This window comes from Chinchilla lanigera, unplaced genomic scaffold, assembly GCF_000276665.1.
Source record: "Chinchilla lanigera isolate Chin_1 unplaced genomic scaffold, ChiLan1.0 scaffold00033, whole genome shotgun sequence".
NCBI classification, from domain to species: Eukaryota; Metazoa; Chordata; class Mammalia; order Rodentia; family Chinchillidae; genus Chinchilla; species Chinchilla lanigera.
In genome coordinates, this window is record NW_004955434.1 from 22,977,744 (window position 1) to 22,998,806 (window position 21,063).

General features: G+C 37.1%; 1 protein-coding gene across 4 annotated transcripts in view; it reads left to right on the plus strand.

Moving 5' to 3' along the window:
* Focad (focadhesin) overlaps positions 1 to 21,063 on the plus strand; it is a 279,220-nt gene that overhangs the window by 26,173 nt on the left and 231,984 nt on the right. For all 4 annotated transcript variants that reach the window (XM_005388739.1, XM_005388740.1, XM_013516350.1 and 1 more), the window contains one exon: positions 10,144 to 10,245. In XM_005388739.1, the coding sequence (XP_005388796.1) occupies positions 10,144 to 10,245 (102 nt within the window). The remainder of the gene's footprint in view (positions 1 to 10,143; positions 10,246 to 21,063) is intronic.

Genomic DNA, 21,063 nt, shown 5'->3' on the forward strand with positions numbered 1-21,063 from the left:
CTTGAACTCGCAACGATCCTCCTGCCTCAGCCTCCCGAGTGCTGGGAGTATAAGTGTGTGCCACCATGCCCAGCCGTAGCCCTGTTTTTAAATTGTGATGACGAGCTTTTTGCTAAGTATTTTCACTTGTTACTGATTTTAAAGAAAGATAGGGAGCCAGCCACATGAAGAGTGCAGGAAGTGTTTCCTTTAATACTTGCACATCGCTGCCTGAAGGAGCTTGGTGCATGAGAGGACCTCACAGAAGGCAGGGTGGCTGAGTTCAGTGCTCAAGGGAAAGAGATGCCTGAACACAGGGTAGGGAGAGGTGGGCCATAGGTTAGAAAGTTCAAAGCCGTGGCAAAGACTGAGTTTTGTTTAGCCTTGCTATGTGCTTAGGCTGGCCTTGAACTTACTTTGTAGTGTAAGTTGGCCTCCAATTTTAGGCAGTTGTCCTCTGGGTGGGTGCTGGGATTATAAGTACGCACCAATATGCCTGGCTTAAGGCTTTTCATTTTAATTTACTGTTTTGAAATTATTTTTAAAGCTTTGGAGCAGTTTCAAAAATAGTTAAAAAAAAAAGACTCATATACTCAGAATCACTGGTATTTTTACATTTTACCACATTTGCGTTATCATATTCTGTCCAGTTTTGTCAGTTTTCTCAATAATGTCCTTTTTTTTTTTTTTTTTGGTCTTTTTGAGACAGGGTTTTGCTACGCAGTTCAGGCTGACCTTGAGCTCACTTTGTAGCCCAGGCTGGTCTCGAACTTGCAAGGATCCTCCTGCCTCAGCCTCCCAAGTGCTGGGATTACAGGCGTGCGCCATCACGCCCGGCTCAGTAATGTCCTTTTATGCTTCCTTTTTCTTTTCTTTTTCTTCCTTTCCTTTCCTGTCTTTTCTTTCTGGTAGTGCTGGTGAACCCAAGGCTTCTGCCACTGAGCTGCACTCCTAGTCCTAAAGACCTGGTTTCAGTGCACATGCTGCCTTTAGTTGTCATATTTTTTAAGACTGTGAAGCAGTTTCTCATGCTTTTCTTTCCTAGCCATTGCATTTTTTGAATATTGTGTTAAGTAATGCTGTGGCCTGAGAATGTCAAATCTGGAGGCACTCGTGCCCACCCTGGCCTCATTGGGGATTTGACTGATCATGCCATCAGTATGTTTTCTGATTTCTCCACTGTATGTATAATACTTTCCTGTTGTACCTAGTAAGCAGTCTGTGAGGAAGATGCTTGAGGCCGTGCAGGTACCCTGTTCTTCATTGCATTCACCACTTCAGTTTTTACTTTGATGACTACAAGATGTTGTTTTCGCAGCTCCACCACTCCCTTCACATTTATCAGAGGCAAAAAAGATAGATACGTTTAGTGGCAGAAATGACATTTTATCAGTCAAGAATATTGAGGGGGCTGTGTGACACTGGATTTGAAATGACTTTCTTTCTGAGGGAAATCCAAATTAATACATTTATATTCGTTATATACTTAAACTTCACATGATACATGAGTTTTTCTAAAATTGAAAAAAGGTCAGTAACTTAAGAATAGTGAGTGGCTGAGTTAAGTTTAGAATATTTTTAATGCTTTTTAAAAGTATGGTGTAATTTGCATGCTATAAAACTTACTCGTATATCGTGTCTGTCAGTGATTTTTATCATATTCACCAAGTTATATAGCTATCACCATTATGTAATTCTAGAATGTTTCCTTTACTTCAGAAAAAATACCCATTTCCAGTCATTCTCTAATACCTCTGACCCCCAACCCCTGGAAAACGGTTTATATTTCTGGATTTGCATATTCTGGATATTTCATATAAATGGAATTATATAATATGTGACCTTTTTATGTCTGGCTTCTTTCATTTAGCACAACATTTTCAAAGTTTTACCCATTTTGTAATGTGTACCAGGGCTTCATTCTTTTCATGCATTGCATAGATATAATACATTTTATTTATCCTGGAATTTTTTTTATGTTTATTAAGAGAAATGGGTTTTTAGTGTTTTTGCCTTTTACATTTATTCTGAAGCTAAACTACTTTTCGTAAGTTACCAAAAATGAACCTTAATTTTGAATTAGTGACAGTGGTTGTTTAGCTGTTGTTTTTCACTTGTACATAATTTCTTTTGTTACCTTTACACTTTCTTAATGAAGTTGCTTAGACTCTTCTAACACGTACGCACACACACACACACACACACAAAACACGACCATCAGTTATTATCATATAATTTTGTTATCAAAGTGAGTATTTTGCTTTTTGGAAGGACTGATTATTTCAATAATTGAATATATTATCTAACAGGGTCCCTGGGGTATAGATGTTTGGTTTTACTTAGCATAAAGCAAGCCTGGTACCATTATTAAATCATTTGTACTATATAGTCAAGCTGCCATACTGGATTCAAATCAGTAGAATATATTAATTTTATTTTGCTGAAGTTTCAAAATTTAAATATTCAAGGAGCCACCATTTCTGGGCAGAACCCATTATATATAATCTTTTTTTGGGAAATGGTATTTGCAGTGTTTTTGAAAGCAGGAACTTAGCAAAGCTGAATTATAGCAATTATCTTAGGTAAATTTAGCTTTAATTTATTGGTAATTACCCTTTTTGGGGGTTATCAGGACTTTCTTTGAGAATCTTTTAAGAGTTTTTGCCTTTCTCCTAGAAAATATACATGCATATATGTGTCCGAATTTATTCATGTAATTTCAAAGGGCCTATGGAAAAATAAAAGTGAAAAATAAAAACCAGGAGAAGGAAGGTGGGAAAGACGTATTATTGTCAGATGTAGCCCTTAGAAAGCCTACCAAATAAAAATGATTAAGTTGTGATATTTATATGCACTAAATACCTAAGATGAATGTAATTATATATTACTAATAAAATGTGTACCTAAAAGAAAATCAACCAGAGTTAAGGATGAAAAGGAAGCTAGGGCAGTAATTGGGCAAGCATAGCCAATAATATTTTCCAAGACCATCTGTCTCTTTGTAGTACCATTCTTCCTGTGTAGCTGCATGTTTTGCTTCTGTCTTTATTTCATCTTTTCTCTCCTGTCTCCCACCAGGAGAGTCTTTGTTCACAATTTATGGTTCTGATCACCTGGGATGTGCACCTGGAATTTAAAATTCAATTTATTTGAAAATAAGCTACACATATTGTACAGTCTTCCAGCTAGCAATAGCTACTAATCAGTGCTTTATGTGTTCTTCTAAATGTGGGTGTTTTATGTAAATGTAGGTATGATAATTTGCTGGTAAATGTCCTTAATACCACAAAAATATTAAAATTTTTGCCTTACTAACCTGTTCGTCTTCTCTCTAGCTTTTATTTTGTGTGTGATTATGGCATGTATATTTATGAAAGAAAGGTTTTGAATCTCTAAGTACTTACATGTCTTCCCCTAGCCATTTAGGTACGGTATAACTAAAAATATTCTAGACTTCTGACATTGGCAGACAGCTTTGTTTTAAAATCGTAGCTCTTCAAAATACATTCTTAGGGGAAGATTCATTGTGAGGGCAGAAGCATTGTAATATGAAATGTATTTTCAAAGAAATCGTATGTGCTCCTTGTCTTATAGACCTAAAGAAAAAATGTAATCAGTCAAAAATGTGAAAAGTGAAATCACTTTTACTTGAAATTTTCTTCTCAGGAACTTGTGTGGAAAGCACACAAAATCTATTTTTAAAAAAATTATGCTAAAATGACAGTTGATTGTTGTTTGATTTTTTTTTCCCTTGATTCATACTTTCCTTTTTATAGTAATGTTCATCGTGGAATCTTTATAATAATTTGTTGCCATGTATCTTTTAACTTATCTGTAGAAATTGAAAAAAAAAGTCAGCTTCTAACCAGCACTCTCAAATCAAAATTCAGAGCAGGTAGAGAAATGCTTTTTAAATGCGTATTTGGTGTAGTAAGTGCTACGCTATGCTTCTGAAAGTGCCAGGGTCACAGCTGCATACATGAAAATGCATGGTGACTGTAGGCATTGTTTCCTCACGCAGAAAAGGCAATCTGTGCCTGTCGCTGAGTTTATGATGTAAATCAAATCACAGCTTCCCTATACTCAGGGATGTAGCAAAGAGGCTGAGGTGACCTAGAGGTTACAAATAACTTTTCCTTTCTCATTTACCTACCAGGAAACTAATTGTTTTCATCCCCTCATTTCTATTAAGATTGATATATTTATTCTTGGAAAGGTGATCCAGTTACATACTTTATCATTGCCTCTACTAGTCCAGCAGAATCGTGCATAAATCGCTCATTCCTCCCCTGCTGCCTTTTGTTAAGATGCATGCCTTGCTCTGTGCTGTTGACAATATTAGTAAAGGCTGGGGAAAACTGGAGTGTCTTAAGTACTAACTCTGCATGCTTCCTTTGTGCTTTTTTTTTCTTCTCTGAACAGTTTTGACTTTGGGACAGTGTGGTAGAGAGTCTATGACAAACTGGTTTGTCCTGATTCAGGACGTGAATGAACCAGTTTAAGTGTTTAAAAAGATTGGGGAGTGTGTGTGTGTGTGTGTGTGTGTGTGTGTGTACGCGCGCGCACACGCGTAAGTGTAAATGTTCATTATGTATGTGCATTAGGCAATGAAAGGGAAAGAGAAATGATTAAGAGCACATAGACCTGGCTTTTGAGCTGGTTACACTGTAGTTTAAGATACAGATTTACCCTCATTATCATGGTAGTATGTTTCTGTTTGCTAAGTATTATGTTGCATGCTTCACTTAAAATAGCAATTAAAACATTTGTAAATAAAAAAAATGGGAAAGTTCCAGAGCATGTACAACAAATTAGTTCATACATGTGCCTAGTGAGGACACACAGAAAATGCATAGTAAAGAGATTATAGGCACTAGAGGCTAGTAAGGTTGACCTGGTCGTCTGGTTTGTATTAATTTTGATCTTTAGAAACAGCCTTACTCTCTTTTAAGGAGTAAGCAGAAGGTATTGACTGTCACAAGAATTAAGAAATTCTGACTGAAGATTTCCTGTAGACTCCTCTAGATATAGCACTTTTTCCTTCCCTGAAAGAAAGAAATGTAGGATGATTTATCGCTAATTTATCTCCTGTTACACATAAGAGACCTCTTTTTAGAGGTCTTAGATTTTAGTAGACATTGGTCTCAGAGTCATTTAAGTTTGGTGTAGAATTAGTAGTAGTAGCTTTCTGCCTTTATAGAGTTTGGTTTCACCTTCAGTTTTGAGCTTTCTACCTTTAGGGCCTTTGTAGGTGGATGGGTGATGTAACTGCAGCTCTGATAGACACTTAGTCTCACTTTACAGGTGAAAGAAACTGACCAAGAGAGGTTAATTCTCTTGCTTGGGATCCCTTGGTTTGTTGCAGAACCAGACTGTAAATTTGGTATTCTTGTTGCTTAATTCTGTGTTCTAAATCCAACTAGTTTATGCTACCTCTTCACTTTTAGCTTTATCTGGGATAAGGACTTGGCCACATAATAGTGATTCTAATGATGATATGTAGCCATTGCTTATATAAAAGTAATTATGGTATACCACCTATTTTTTTTTTTTCCAAAACTTATATAGCTTGATGGCTGCCACTGTTAGTTTTTACAAGTGATCAGGTTGATGGTATGGTCATTTTAATAATTTTTTTTTTTTTTCTTTTGAGACAAGGTCTCGCTTTATAGTGCAGGCTGGCCTTGAACTCACTATGTAGCCCAGGCTGGCCTTGAACTCGTTGCCATCCTCCTGCCTCAGCTTCCCAGGTGCTGGGATTACAGGCTTGTTCAACCATGCCCAGCTTAGTAAAGGATGTTGATCAACTGACTCCCCATAACTTGCATAGCAGGTTTGAAGATAAGGGAATATTGAGGCATGAACCAGGTTTTGCTTTGGTGTAGGCTTCTTTTCTTTCTTTTTGCAACAGGGCATTAAACCTAGGATCTTTGCCCTGTGCTACTTCTCCACCCCTTTGTATTTTTTATGTTTTTAAGACAGGGTCTCACTAAGTTGCTTGAGCAAGGGCCACACTTTTACTTTTCCAGTTTCAGCCTCCCAGAGTGCTGGAATTACATGTGTGTACCAGTACACATTTTTTTTTTTTTTTTTTGGTACTGGGAATTGAACTCAGGACTTGCCAGGCAGGTGCTTGTGCTGCTGAGCTATATCCCCGGCTGCACATTTTTTTTTTTAAGTACCATGTTATTTCTTTTTTCCCCCTTTGTTTTATTCTTGATTAATAACACTTCCAATATAATCCTGTTAACTTGACTTCTTTAAATTGTATATCCTTCCATTTACTATGACCTTTTTCTGTTGGATGTATTTGAAAAGAAGTAGAAGGGCTAACAAGCAGTAAGTGGAGAAAAGAAAAATCTTGAATAATCCATAAATTTAATAATCAGTCCTTGAATACATCAACAGTGAACTATACTTAGCCTTATGGCACTTTGAAATGCTCTAATTATAATATTTTAAATAGGAAAATAATTCCATTTTCTCTTATACTCAAATTAGTATTTGTATGATTTAGTACCATTTGTTTTAGAAGATTTTTTATTTTGTACAGGAATAATTTTACATTTGTTTCTATTTTAAGCATTTTAGTTTCTACTGTCTTGTTACTCATATGCATCTAATGTTAGTTTTTGTTAACCATATTTACAGAAGCAGCTGAACAACTTGATTGACTGATTGCCAGTGTGAGGTGGGATGAAATTAGAATCATAATCTTTTTACAATACCCTGAGATTGGTACCAAGCTTTATTCAGTTTTGTGCCTCCTGTAGTACTGGTCATTTATATAGCTAGCTGTTCGGAACTAGCGTCACTTTTGTGCCACAGGAGACATCTGATAATATCTGAAGACATTTCTTGTTCGACATAACTAAGAGGACTCTTACTAGTGGGAAGAGACCAGGGATGCTGGTAAACACCCTATGGTACATAGGACAACCCATACAATAAAGAGTTATTTAGCCTAAATGTCAATAGGGATATGACTGAGAAACTCTCATCTGTGGTAGTAGTTCAGTGTATTGAATTAAAAAGTGTGTTCATTCTGCTTCTTAACATAAGGCGTTAGCAGCTATTGCCTGTGTGTGATCATATACCAATTTGATGATTCACAAGGGAGAGTTTAGCTCCATGCTTCATTATGCTTAAAGTATTAAAAGAAAAAATTGCCAATTACAATTGCTTTTAGTTAGCTGTGTTTAGTTGAAATAGTATAACATTAGTAACCAAGTGCTAGTCAACAAGAAGAGTCAATGTTTTCATTATGAATTTTTCTTCACCTTCAAGATTTTCAGCTTCTTGGAATCAGTGTTGTTTATCATTTTCTACAATATTGCCACTTAGATTGGATATAATCAGTTATCTAGACAAGGTAATTATCCAGAGGCCTAAACCAGTAATTAATCTGGATAATCTTTCTTGTACTGCAGTCTACTTAATCTCATGTTTAGAATTTAGGATATGAAGTAGAATCATCTCAATTCAGTAGCTAGCAAAACAGGACTTGAGCTTCACACAGCAAGTCTAGAGTGAGTCTCAGTGTGAGTAGAAGAGAAGTCACGTCATAACATTTTCTTACCGCATGTGTATCATTTCTACTTTTTTTGAAAAATTATAATTTCATATTTATGTTGACTTGATTTAATTGGGAAAAAACTTCATGTTTTGAGACCCTTGGTAGCCTTTTTTTTTTTGTAAGTTGTAGCAAGAGGAGAAAGGAGAGAATATTGAAAAGCACTTCAGTGCTTTATGTTCACGCAGAAACTTGCGCTAACTTCGGTTTTCTTCTTGAATACCTGAAGAAATCATTAGCTGGAGATAAATGAATGGTCCTATTTGATGTTCCTTACATTAATACAGCCCTTGTCAGAAGAAGAAACTGTAGCAACACTAATTATAATTGCCAGGCTTTCCTTTTCCGTTGGAGGTTTTCACTGAACATGACCTATTGAACTTTCAGCCTAAGAAGTTCGTCTGATGTGATGAACCTTGGTGGCTTTTAGGGTTTATTTTATATATATGTGGCAACTAGAGTGGAAGCAGATTCTAGATGGACTTAACACCCAAGGTTGTAGTATTTGGAACTACTTTTTTGATACGACTTTTGTGTTTGGGAATAAAATATTGCTTAGAGTCATCCCTTGGCTATGCCTGTAACCTGTCAATCAGAAATAGCCTGCACTTTAACATGTGGGAGGCTGCTGGCATGTGAAGCCTGGTAGAGTAGGTGAGCTGAAGAGGAAGTAAAGGGATGGTGTTATACTGTGCATGTAGCAACCATTGTTAATTCCCATCATTTTGTTTTGAGGTCATGTATCATTTTTTGTGTTGTTTTATTTTTGTCTTCATTGTTGGTTTTTTTTAGTTTTTTCTTTTTAAAATAAGAATAGTTAAAAGTTAAATTTTGTTATATACTTACTGCAATGAAAAAGTAAATGTTAGCAAAAGTAAATACAAAAATACTATGTAGACATTGAGTAGTAGTGCCAGGGAGGTGTTTAACATGAATGCTTCAGTGTTTTAGATATGCTGTACTTTTCTGGAGAGAGAGACAGAGAGAGAGAGATCCTACCATTGACATCCCTTTTCATTGTTTTTCTTGTAGAAATTCTCAACGTCAGCAACACATGAGAATTACCTGTAGAGTTTTAAAATATTGTTAATGTATCAGTTCCATTCCTAGCAATGGCAAGATGTCTGGGACTGGGTGTTGGTATTAAGAGTTCCCCAGATAATCTAGCCTGCAACCAAGGTTGAGAACCACTGTGTTACAGTCATATATCAGACTTTCCTGGAGGACTATTTATGAGGTTTGGGCTGCACTGTGAGAATTCCTAGGTGATGCTGATGTTGCTGGTAAAGTCATCATGTTTTGAGAATTATCAAGAAGGCAGTCCTAAAAATCATTTGAGGGTTGGGGAGGTAGCTTAGTAGTAGAGTGTTTACCATGCTTGTGTACAGCCCTAGGTTCAGTCCTTAGCATTGCAAAAAAGTAAATCCATGAAAAGTAAAACAGCATTTACATGTAGCTGATAGTCTGATTTAAAAAAATAAATTTTGCTGGATATATATTCTGGCTTAAAAGTTAAGGTTACAACCAGGCAGATGGCCCACGCCTGTAATCCCAGCACTCAGGAGGCTGAGATAGCAGGATTGCTGTGAGTTTGAGGCCAGCCTGAACTATATAGCGAGACCCTGTCTTAGAAACAACCAACCAACCAAACAAAAAAAATCAGGGTTAAAGAAAATATTATGCATTTAGGTCTTTTTGTGTTAAACATATTATTTGTGTATTTGAATTTTTTAAAATGAGCATTTCAAATTTTATTTTAAAACTTCCTTAGAAAGAAAAACTATATCAATAATAAATGAAACCTTTATGTTACTGTAATTCATAGTTTGAAAAGTTGATAAATTTACAATTGCTGTTAGGCCTTTGAGCTGTTTGAAATGATTGTACTGGTGGGTTTTTCTCTTACTTGGTTTAGCTTTGTTCTTTGAGTCCTCCAGATTTCAGATCTTATGTTTAATATGTGCATCTCAGTGGACATACATTTATCCCCATTCAGAAGCAATTGCAGACATTTTCAGTATGGGTGGTTTGTTGTTTTAATAGAATATTTTCTTTTTTCCTCACCTTAAATATGCTGCAGTAACACAGGACCATGCACTGAGAAGGAGGAGGCTTAAGTGGAAACAGGAGAGATAGGACCTACACGTGGTAATAATGTTAGAGGAAATGGAAGATTCTAGGCTTAGAGAACTGTGGCAGAAGGCTAGGTTGGCCTTTGACCTCTGAGGAAGGAAGGAATCAAGGGGTGGATTTGAGAGAGCTACTGAATTTGAGGACCTTGGCCAAAGATAGAGCTACTGTATTAAATTGCGGAACCTGTTTTCCAGTTTGGATCTCTTGAGATGCCAGGTTCATTTTATTTTTTGCAAAAGCAAACAAACAAACCCCACACAGATAAAAGGAGAATAGAAAGTCATTTCTAATGAACCAACCCTGCAACTAATGCAGAAAGTGATAGTTTTATGACAGTTATGAATCCTGGAAAGAGTCTCTCTCGATTGTGTTGGCTTTTTTTTTTCCTGCTATATTTGGATATTGAGAATGTAAGTCCCGAAATGACAGCTTCCAATGTGACTTTCTATGTTTTGCAGAAATCATCCTCAGCCTTTGATCACTGTGCTTGAACATAGGCCTGATTGCTGGCCAGTACTTTTGCAGCAGCTGACAGCTTTTTTCCAGCAGTGCCCTGAAAGGTAAAGTAAAATAAATGACAGAATGGCACGTGTTAATTTTAGAGCTTGGCTGTTTCTCTGGCTGTCTTTTTTTTTTTTTTTCTTTCTTTCCTTCTTTCTTTCTTTCTTTCTTTCTTTCTTTCTTTCTTTTCTTTTCTTTTCTTTTCTTTCTTTTTCTTTCTTTTTTTCTTTCTCTTTCTCTCTTTCTCTCTCTCTCTCTCACCTCCTCTCTCTCTCTGTCCCCCTCCCTCCCTCCTTCCTTCTCCTTCCCCCTTCCCTCCCTCCCCTCCCTTTCTCCTTCCTTCCTTTTTCTTTCCATCCTTCCAGCTGCTATGACTATATTTTCTTCTAAAGAAATGTCTTAGAGCCTGTTTTATGTTTTCTATTCTCTTTTGAGAGTAAAAAAAATCTGCAAGTTTTATTGGCTGTTGAAATATGGAATGCAAGAAAAGTTATTATTGAAGTAGATAAACATTAGTTAATGTTTAGAAAGTTGACTAGAAATATTCAGTAAACTGCTACACAGTCATTTAGGAGATAGATCTTTCCTCCTGGAAATTGGTTAATAAGTTTATCTATTAGAAACTTGCCAATTGGGATCAAATAATACTGCTAGGTGGGCTTGGCTAGCTGCCAGATGTGCATCATCCAGGCCTCCTGCTGGTCCTCAGGGTTATTCCCTTTCTTCTATCCTTACAACATGGCACTGGTTGAAGACCTCACCATCTTTTGCTATGGCTGTTATCACTTGTTCCAAACATTTGTCTTTGTCTCCAATCTTGTCTTGCTCTTATCTATTCTCTGAACATTTATCAGAATGATATATCAAGAAGGCAGATCTTACTTTATTGCTTCCTTGCAAGGATTACCACAGTTGTGATTTTTACTGTATTTGCCATATCTCAGGTAGGTGACAGGATATTCCTCATTCCTTCAGCACTATTTTTTGGAATTTCCTTTTTGATGCCTGTATTATTCAAGTTTCTTGTTAATGAACAAAATACCTGACATCTCTGCTTGGAGTAGAGTTTTATTTGACTTAGAGTTTCAGAGGACTTGGTCCATGGTCATCTGTCTCCAAGGCAGGAACACCATTGCAGAAGGGTGGCTGGGAAGCAAAGCTTGGTAATAGTACTAGGAGAAAAGGGCCAGGGACTAGATATAGCACCCAGGTCATGCTTCTATGATCTACCCGGACACACCCGAAGTGTTTTATTAATTCCTTGGGTGGCTTCCAAGCCAATGAAGCTGACACAATCAAGCTTAACTTGTCACATTCTGCTCATTGTCAACTTGACACCCAAAGATATCTCCTTGAACCATAATCCTCAAATACATGAAATCATAATTCCACCTAATGTGTTACAGTTACCCTTTCTGAAAGTCTCAGCAGTTCTAGCATTCTCAAAAGTCCAAGTCAAAATCTCCTCTGAGATTGAAGGGAAACTTCTATCTGTGAACCTCTTCAAAAAATTAGTTACTTAATCTCCAAATAGAATAGCACAAGATAAACATCCCCTTTCTAAAAGGGAAGAACACAGAGAGAATAAAAAAGATTGGACCAAAGCAAGACTGTAACCTAGTAGAACAAACATTGAGTCCTGTAGCTTCATGTCCTACATCCAGGGCAGTAGTGGTGAGGTACGAGTTCTCAAGGCCTTGGGTGGCCCTATCCATATGGCTCTGCCTGTTGCAGCCTATGTAAGCTCTCTTTTCAATTGGTTTCACTTGTTGCCTGCAGCTTTCCTCAGAAGATCTTCCACATTTCTGGCATCTCCAGCTTCCTAGGGTCACCACTGCATCTTTGATTTCATTCCTACAGTTCCATGCACTCTTCTCTCATATATTGTCTGGCCTCCAGGCCTTTCTTTGAAATCCGGATGGAAGGTTTGCTGACCCCACAGTTCTTACATTCTGCATGCATGACAAGTCAGTATCATGTGGATGATGCCAAGGTCTACATCCAGCTGGAGCAATAGTCCCATCCCCCTATAACATGGCTGTAGCAGTCTCTGAATTCTTGTATAGCTGAGCTGGTGAAATTGGTCCCAGGGAATCAATTCCCTGCCTGACCCTTCTCAAGCAGGGGGCCCAGCCGCTCTCTTCTCAAATGAAAGGTTGATAGCTTTGTACCTTTCAGTCTGCAGTGGATAAGGTCTTGCTGGTTTCTGGAGATGCTTGAAGGTGTCTTCTTGTTTCTGTACAAAGTACTTGGCTTCTTTTTTAATGATGCCAGTCTCTTCAACTACTGTCATTCTTCCTTTGGACCCTACTTTACTTGTTCTTTTTAGGCAAGGTTTAAAATTTTCAAATACTGCCCTGTGTTTTGTTCTTGACTCTTACTACACATCTGGGTAAAAGGAACCAGTAGTACACATGCCACAACCTGAACATTGGACTGCTTTGAAATTTCCTCTACCAGATCAGTTAGACCACTACCCTTAAACTCAGATTCCTGCAAAGTCCTAGAAGGTGGGCAAAATATAGTCAAATGGTCTGTGAGAATGTAACACAAATGACCTTTAGTCCAGTTCCCTCTAGAGCCTTCCTTCAAAAGCGATACCTACTGAACATGACCTTTACTGTCGCTGTCTCTTGCTATGGTCATTACCACTTGTTCCTAACATTGTCTTTGCCTCTATTTTTTTTTTTTTTTTTCCGTTTTGTTTTTGTTCCAGTATCAGGAATCGAACTCCTGACCTTGCACTTGCCAGGCAGGTGCTGTGCCACCGAGCTAAATCCCCAACCCCATCTTTGCCTCTAATCTTCTGCTCATATCTGTCTGGGTTCCTAGCAGCTTTACTGTACTGTCTGCATTCCTAGCAGCTTTCTGGTCTTTTGAGCACAGATAAAAACCACTCATCAAGCTCTGCTTTTAGCATTCTAGGGCTTATCTATCCTGCATCTCTAAACCTTCTAAAGTCCTGCAAACCAGTTTCACATGTTTCTGAACCACATGGTCAGGTATACTCCCAGCAACAACCTCACTACTCTGGTACCAATTTTATACATTAGTCAACTTTCTTGTTACTGGGAAAAAATACCCAATACTTACAGTTTAAAGGAGGCAAGGTTTAATTTGGTTCACGGTTTTAGAAGTTTCAGCTCATGGTGGGCTGGTTCCAATTTAGAAAGGGCATGGTGGAAGTGTGTGGCAGAGTAAAACTGCTTAGTTTGTGGTGGCCAGGAAATAGAACAAGGGAACAGGAGGGAGAGGAAGGGGTCAGGGACCATATATAGGGCCACAGATCATGTCTTCATTCCACCAGGCACACCCAGAAGTGTGCTTTACTAATTGTCTAAGAAGCTCTCAAATCCATTAGGTTGTCAAGTAACATAATCACCACAATGTCTTATAGAAACTTACTACTGAAAAAAAAATTTGTTCCTGACATAATTTGAAACCCTGGACTATAGGATAAAATCTAACATATCTTTCTAGGCCTTGGGTTCTTACATGTCTCACCAATTTTGTCTCATATTTGTCTTTAAATTAATGTGTTAGCAGTGCACTGACTTACTTTTGGTCCCATCCAGGAAGCAATGCTATTCTCTTCTCTTCGTACTTGTGCTTATTGGTCTCCACCTTAGTCTCTTGACTTACTGTACTCTTTCTTGTCTTATGTCTCCATTTTAAGTTTTATGTATACTCTACTCAGTCTTTGTTTTGGTGCTGGGAATCAAACTTAGGACCTCATGTTTGCCAGGCAGGCGCTGTGCCACTGAGCTGTATCTCCCAGCCCCATTTGCTTAGTCTTTGCTTACTGTAAACCGGATTAGGTATCTCTCTTGTGTGCTCTTACAATTGTGATTTTTTTTGTTGTGTTTTGATTTTTGAGACAAAGTCTCCCTCTGTAGTTCAGGTTGGCCTTGAACTTGCTGTGCAGTTCAGACCGGCCTTGAACTCATCACAGTCCTCTTATTTCAGCCTCCCAAGTGCTGAATTACAGGCATGTGACACCACACCTGGTTTACAGTTGTACCTTCTAAGATTATTACACTAAACACGTTGTCATATAGTCCTCTCATTAACTGAAACCTTGAGGGCAGGTGCTGTGTTTCATTATTCTTGGTATTAATAATGTGTGGCACATTTTTTAGGTGCTTTATAAATGGGGGATTTTTGTAAAGGCAATTTATGAATTGCAGGGCTCAGGTAATGGGTTGTAGAGTGTCTTATAATAATAGGTACTTAGTACTACCACATGAGGTCATGATAAGATACCATTATCCTGGGTAATGCCTGAGTTATTTTTACCACAGCAGCTACATGCAAATGTTCCTGCTCTGAATGTTTTATAATGTTCTATAAGTACTGTTTCTTAAAACATCATTTCTGAGCTCATAATTTCAATTTTAGATAGAATTTCTAGGTAGGATGTTATGGTTTGTGTCAAGATGTCCCCCCAAAGCCTCATACAGTCATAGGTTTTTTTGGAGATGGCTGAATCTGTAGTGTGTGATTGATTTGTAGTGCAATGCTGGGGTCTAGGGTGCTGGGATTAAAGGTAGGTGATTTCTGGATCAGTCCACTGATTGGATCAGCACCACCCTAATCTGAGGGGACTGGATATAATGTAAGGGACAGAAAGAGTCTTTTCCCCCTTTTTTCTCTGTTGTTGCTTTGGCTGTCTTCTGCCGCCATGAAGTGATGCCCCTCTGCCGTGTGCCGTCCTGCCTCGGAGCCAGCCAAGTATGGACTGAAACGTCTGCAAATTGTGAGCTAAATAAACTTTTACTCCCTTAACTTTGGGTGTCACATATTTTGTCTCAGCACGAAGAAAAGTAGCTAAGACAGATGTACTGCTACAGAAAGTTTTAAGGAGATACAGGGAACATTATATTTTATTCAGCTTGGAGTACTATAATAAAATTCCATAGAGTATCTGGCTTATAAGCAACAATAATTTATTTTTCATAGATCTAGAGGCTGGGAATGTCAAGGGTAAGGTTCTGGCAGATATAGTAAGTCATGAGGTATGCTTTCTAGTTCTTCAGAGGGCTGTCTTTGCACTGTGTGTACTCATGATGAAAAGGGCCAGTGCATCAGTCAGTGCTCACTAGAGAAACAGATTTAATGTAAGATATATAAATACATAACAGTTTACAAGTAGGCTTACAATGGCTGCCTGCAGAGTCAGGTGTGGAAAAGTGCAAAAGGGCTGTCTGTACACAGGAGATCTGGGGCATCCCATCAAAGATTGAGGGCCAGGAACTCACTGTAGTGTCCTGTGCACGTTGGTATCAGGAGGCAGAAGAATCTGTTGTGAGAGGCTGGAAGCCTGGAGTCTGTGCTGGAAGCCAGGTGCTGACATCCAAGGTGAAGCTGAAGACTGGAGCTACTCTGAGGAAACAGAAGCGAGCCTTCTTTCTTTATTCCCCTTTTCATCCCATTCAGGCGACAAGCCTGTTAGTAGATGCCACTCACATCCATGGTGGATTGTCTCCTTTTCAGCCATAAGTAGAACTATGTTAATTCAATATACAGTGGTAACTTGGTTCATGAATTTAATTATTTTCATGACTCTGGTTGCAAATGGAATTGGACAAAAACCAAATCAAATTCAGTGGTTAGATTCAATGTTGATCTTATGGGGAAATTTGATTCGATTCTTAAGAGTGCATCTCTTTTCCAGTGCTTTGGTTAATCAGGTAATTTACTGTTTGGTTATTTAAGTCTCAAGGGAGTATTACATTGCGAATGAGAAGGCATTATTCTAACGAAATTTGTATAGATATTTATAAGGAAAAAAGATTATTAGTGGATTTTGGTTTATTTATTGATAGGTTTCTATTGACTCATTCCTTTCAGTTCTCAGGTTGGAGTATGCTATCTAGAATAATTTGGAATTTCTAAATGATTTTATAAAAAATAATTCCAGTCACTCCCAATCCACTTTTACACAGTGGGATTAATCTTTGCAGGATGAAATGGATAATTTTGGTTGCATTTTTAAGTGGATCATTAGTTACCTGAGATTTAATTTTAGACTAGTTAACTTAAAGTTACTATTTAGAAGTAATGCAGGTGGGTTGGTAATTTAATAAGAATATGAGTAGTGATTGGCTACTGTGTGAAGGAGGCAAAATCTTGTGACAAACACCTGAATTCTAGTTTTTTCTGTGTTAGGAATTGTTTATTAAACTAGCTATGGTTTTTTTGTTAGGTTTTTTTGAAACTGGTCTCACTATGTAGTTCGGGCTGGCCTTGAACTTGCTATGTAGCACAGGCTGGCCTCGAACTCACAGTGATCCTTCTCAGCCCTCCAAGTGCTGGGATTACAGGTGTGTGCCACCATGCCTGGCAGTATGTATGTTTTAAAAATTTTAATTTATTTAATTTCTTTGTAGTACTTGGAACTAAATCCATCACCAGCCCTTTACAATTTTTTTATTTTGAGACAGTTTTTTGTTAAGTCACTAAGATACCCAGGCTGGGTCTGAACTCGTAATTCTCCTGTCTCAGTCTTCCAGAGTGCTACTATTACTAGTGTCCATGTCTGGCTATGTGCATTTTTAATAGTACCTAGATGTTCTTAGATTTCAGTGTATCTTCATGCTAGATTTTGGGTGAATTATTTTTAAATTAAATTCTGCATTCATTTATTGAAGGCCTGTGTTAAGATTTTACTTGCACCTTTAAAGAACTGAGTGTGTAAATTGACAGTAATATTATGGACTTTCAGCCTGGATAGTTTGAAGTTACCTAGTCTAACATTAGTTTTCAGATGAGGAAACTAGGGAGAGCAATATTAAGTGACTTGCTGAAAGTTGCATGGTAGATTTGGGTCTGAAGCCTCAGACTTTTGAGTCTTATTCTAGGTCTTTTCTAGTATGTCTCTCTTAGTGAAATATAAATATAAATAATATAAATATAAAAGCCTTGGGGCTGGGGATTTAGCTCAGCAGCATAGCGTCTGCCTAGCAAGCTTAAGGTCGTGAGTTCGATTCCCGGTACCGGAAAAAAAACAAAAAACAAAAAATAAAAAAACAAAAAATAAAAGGCTTGTATGTAGATCCATGCATATTGTTTGTATTTTATGTTTTTATTTTTTGGTTTTCTTTGAGATGGGTTCTTGGTGTGTATCTTAAGTTGGTCCTTAACTCAGTATGTAGCTGACCTCAAACTTGTGACGATCCTCCTGCCTTAGTCTCCTGAGTGTTGGGATTATAGATGTTCACCACCGTGGCCTTCCAGTTGTTCACATTTTAAACATTCTTAATCACTTTGGGATTTCAGGTCATCTGTTTTATTATTTTCCTTTTTCTCTTTAGATCCTGACAATTTCATACCCCACTGAAGTGATAGCTGATCATCAGATACCATGTAGGAAATGCAGAATATAAAATCAGGACAGATTAATCCAAGGAGATTTTTAAACAGTATATAGTTCTTAAAGAAGCACAATAATATGCTTCTGTGGTAAATCATAATGACACTTTGAAAATTTATTTCTGTATCTGCACCCACCTTGCATTTTACCTTCAACATCTCAAAGTAGAAGAAAATGTAATAATCTGTCCATGGATGATGTTGATAATGGATATACTTATTTTTTAGGGAATACATTATTAGACAGAGATGAGAAAGCAATTTTCTTAAATCTCTTTTCTGGAAACTTTTTTTCATATTCCAGTTAATACATACATCATCTGATTCTTGCAACTATGAAGTTTTTTTTTGTTTTATAAGGTGTATGATGTGGTAAGCCAGGTGTGGTGGTTCACACCTATAATTCCAGCACTCAGGAGGCTGAGGCAGGATTACTGCAAGTTTGAGGCCACCCTGGGCTACATAGTGAGTTCAAGGTCAGCCTGAACTACATAGTGAGACACTGTGTCAAAAACCAAGCTAAAATAAAACAAAAAACCCCACAAAAACATACAGTGTATGATGTGATAAGTATGTTTCAGTAATAATTATGAACTCAAAAGTCTGTTTGATTTTTACAGATTGTGTATTTTTGCTAATAATAATAATAATAAATTCCTCCAGTCCCTGAGCTCTGTAAGAGCAGAAAATTGATCTGTTTTTGTTTCTTGCACTTTTTTCAGAACATAGATGAATGATTGCTTGATTTGCATAAATTTTGCCAATTGAATAAATGAATGAATAAATTACTATCTACTGGTTTGGTAACTTTTAAGGTTTGGGGTGTGTGTGTATGTGTGTGTGTGTGTGTGTGTGTGTGTTGCTGGGGAGTGAACTCCCAAGGCCTCTTGCATTCTGGTAACTTCTAAATTTTTTTTAATGTTAATGATGTTTTGAAATCATGTTGCTATAGAATGTATGGTATTGTAAAGTTACGTTGTCAGGCATAATTGAAATGCCATTTCCACCACAAACTGATTTCATTCCATTCCATTCTTTGGGCAGTTTTTACTTCCTATCCTTTAGTTCAAGAACAGAACTGATTTTCCCTATTATACTATGTGCTTAAGAATAGGTAATATCTGGTTCACCTTTGTATCTTAATTTCTTAAATATTATAAATACGAAATATTAAAGTAAAATTATTACATTTGATTGATGCATGCTAATTGTAAAACTATTCTATAATTCAATGTAACTGGTTTAATTAATTGATTGCACATCTCTTTGAAAGCCTAGTGTATGTTGTTATTGGTGATGTGCAGTACACAGAAGCCCTCATTTGGCTTATGGGTGTTAAATGTGTAATGATGCAAAGTCATTGTGCAATGGAAGCACATAACAGGGACCTGGGCAAGGCCACTTGGCAAAAAAGGATGTCAGTCTGCCATGTAAAGTGGAGAACTAAACAGTGATAGAAATTAGGCAAAGAGTGAGAAGAGGAACAGAAGGGAAAGTAGTACTACAGATAGAGGGAACAGCAATGATAAGAAAGTTTAGATGGCTTGATTAAAGACGTGAAAGCTTGATGAGTTCAGTAGAGGGTGAAGAAGTGTAAAAAAATGAAGATGGAAAGATAAGCAGAGGTCAAATTATCAGAGGATTTGTAAATTGAGCTAAATATTTTGCTTTAAGACTAAATATTTAAGCTGGTTAATGACATGATCAGTTTTTTATTTTTGAAGGTCATTCTGACATGTTATTGGCTTTAGACTGGATGTTATTAGAATATAATCTAAATTGATTTGAAAGATACACAAAATGCATAGATATGTAAAATCTTGTTCCATTGAGTGGAAAATGCTTCTGAGGAGGGCCTTGGCAATTACTTCACCTGCTTCTTACTCAGTTTCTGTATCTATGCAGTGGGATAATAATGATCTGTTGTGATACTGATCAAATTAATTTGTAGACTTAAAGTACAATAATTTGCACATTATAGAGATTAACAAGTTAGCAAGGACAGTAGCCCTTCCTTGTCCATGGAGAGATAACATTTGAAGACCCTCAGTGAGTGCTTGAAAACAGATAATATTGATGCCTATATATGTGTATTAGTTTATATATTTTTCGTATATGTATGTACTAGTTTTTCATTGCTATACCAAGATATCCTAAGCTGGGTCACTTTAAAAAGAAAAGGGGCTCATAGTTTTGAAGGTTCAAGGCATGGCACTGGCTCTGTTTGGCTCTGAAGGAGGCTCCTTGGTGGATGAAATTGTGGTAATGTGAGTACTTGAGAAAGGTTTGTCATAGATACCTTTTATTAGATTGAGATAAAGACCATCTATTCCGATTTTCTGTAGGGTTTTTAACATGAATGGGTGCTGGACTTTGTCAAAAGCTTCTGCATCTTAAGGCATGATTTTTGTCCTTGACTGTGTTAATGGTGTATTACATTTATTGATTTACATGCATTGACCCATTCCTGCATCCCTGGGATGAATCCCAATTGATCATGATGTATAATCTTCTTGATGATTTGCTGCATTTAGTTTGCCAGTATCCCACTGAGGATTTTTGCATCTATAGTCCTTAGAGAGATTGGCCTGTAATTCTCTTTCTTACTTGGGTCCTTCTCTGATTTTGGTATCACAGTAATACTTGTTTCTAGGAACGAATTTGGGAGTATTGCTTCCCTTTCAATTTCATTGAAAAGTTGGACAAGTAGTGGTGTTAGGTCTTCTCTAAATTTCTTGTAGAATTCAGCAGTGAGTCCATAAGGGCCTGGGCTTTTCTTTGTTGGTAGGTTTTTAATTACATTTTCAATTTCATTGATTGATACTGGTTTATTTAGGATTGTAAAATCTTCTTGATTGAGCTTTGGTAATTCATATGTATCTAGGAATCTATCCATTTCTTCTGCATTTTCTATCTTATTAGAATACAAGTTTTCAGAGTAGTTATAGATGATCTTCTGGACTTCTGCAGGGTCCGTTGTCACTTTGCCCTTTTCATTCCTAATTGCATGGATGTGAATCTTTTCTTTCCTTTTTTTGATAAGGTTGGATAAGGGTTTGTCGATTTTATTTAATGTCTCAAAGAGCTAACTTTTTGACTCATTGATTCTTTATATTATTTGTTTTAGTCTCCAGTGTAATTAATTTCTGCTCTGATCTTTATAATTTCCTCCTTTGTATGAGCTTTTGGCTTAGACTGCTCCTCTTTTTCTAGAAGTTTGAGGTTCACCTTGAAGTTGTTTATTTGCACTTGCTGTTTTCCTGATATGGGCATTCACTGCTATGAATTTCCCTCTTAGGACAGCTTTCATTGTGTCCCATAAGTTCCGGTATGTTGTATTGTTATCATTGTTTAATTGTAGAAACTAATTTCTTCTTTAATTTCATCTGTGACCCATTGGTTGTTCAGGAGGGTGCTATTTAATTTCTATGTGTTTATGAAGTTTTTATGGCTTCTTTTGCTGTTGATTTCCAATTTCGTTGCACTATGGTCTGATAATGTGCATG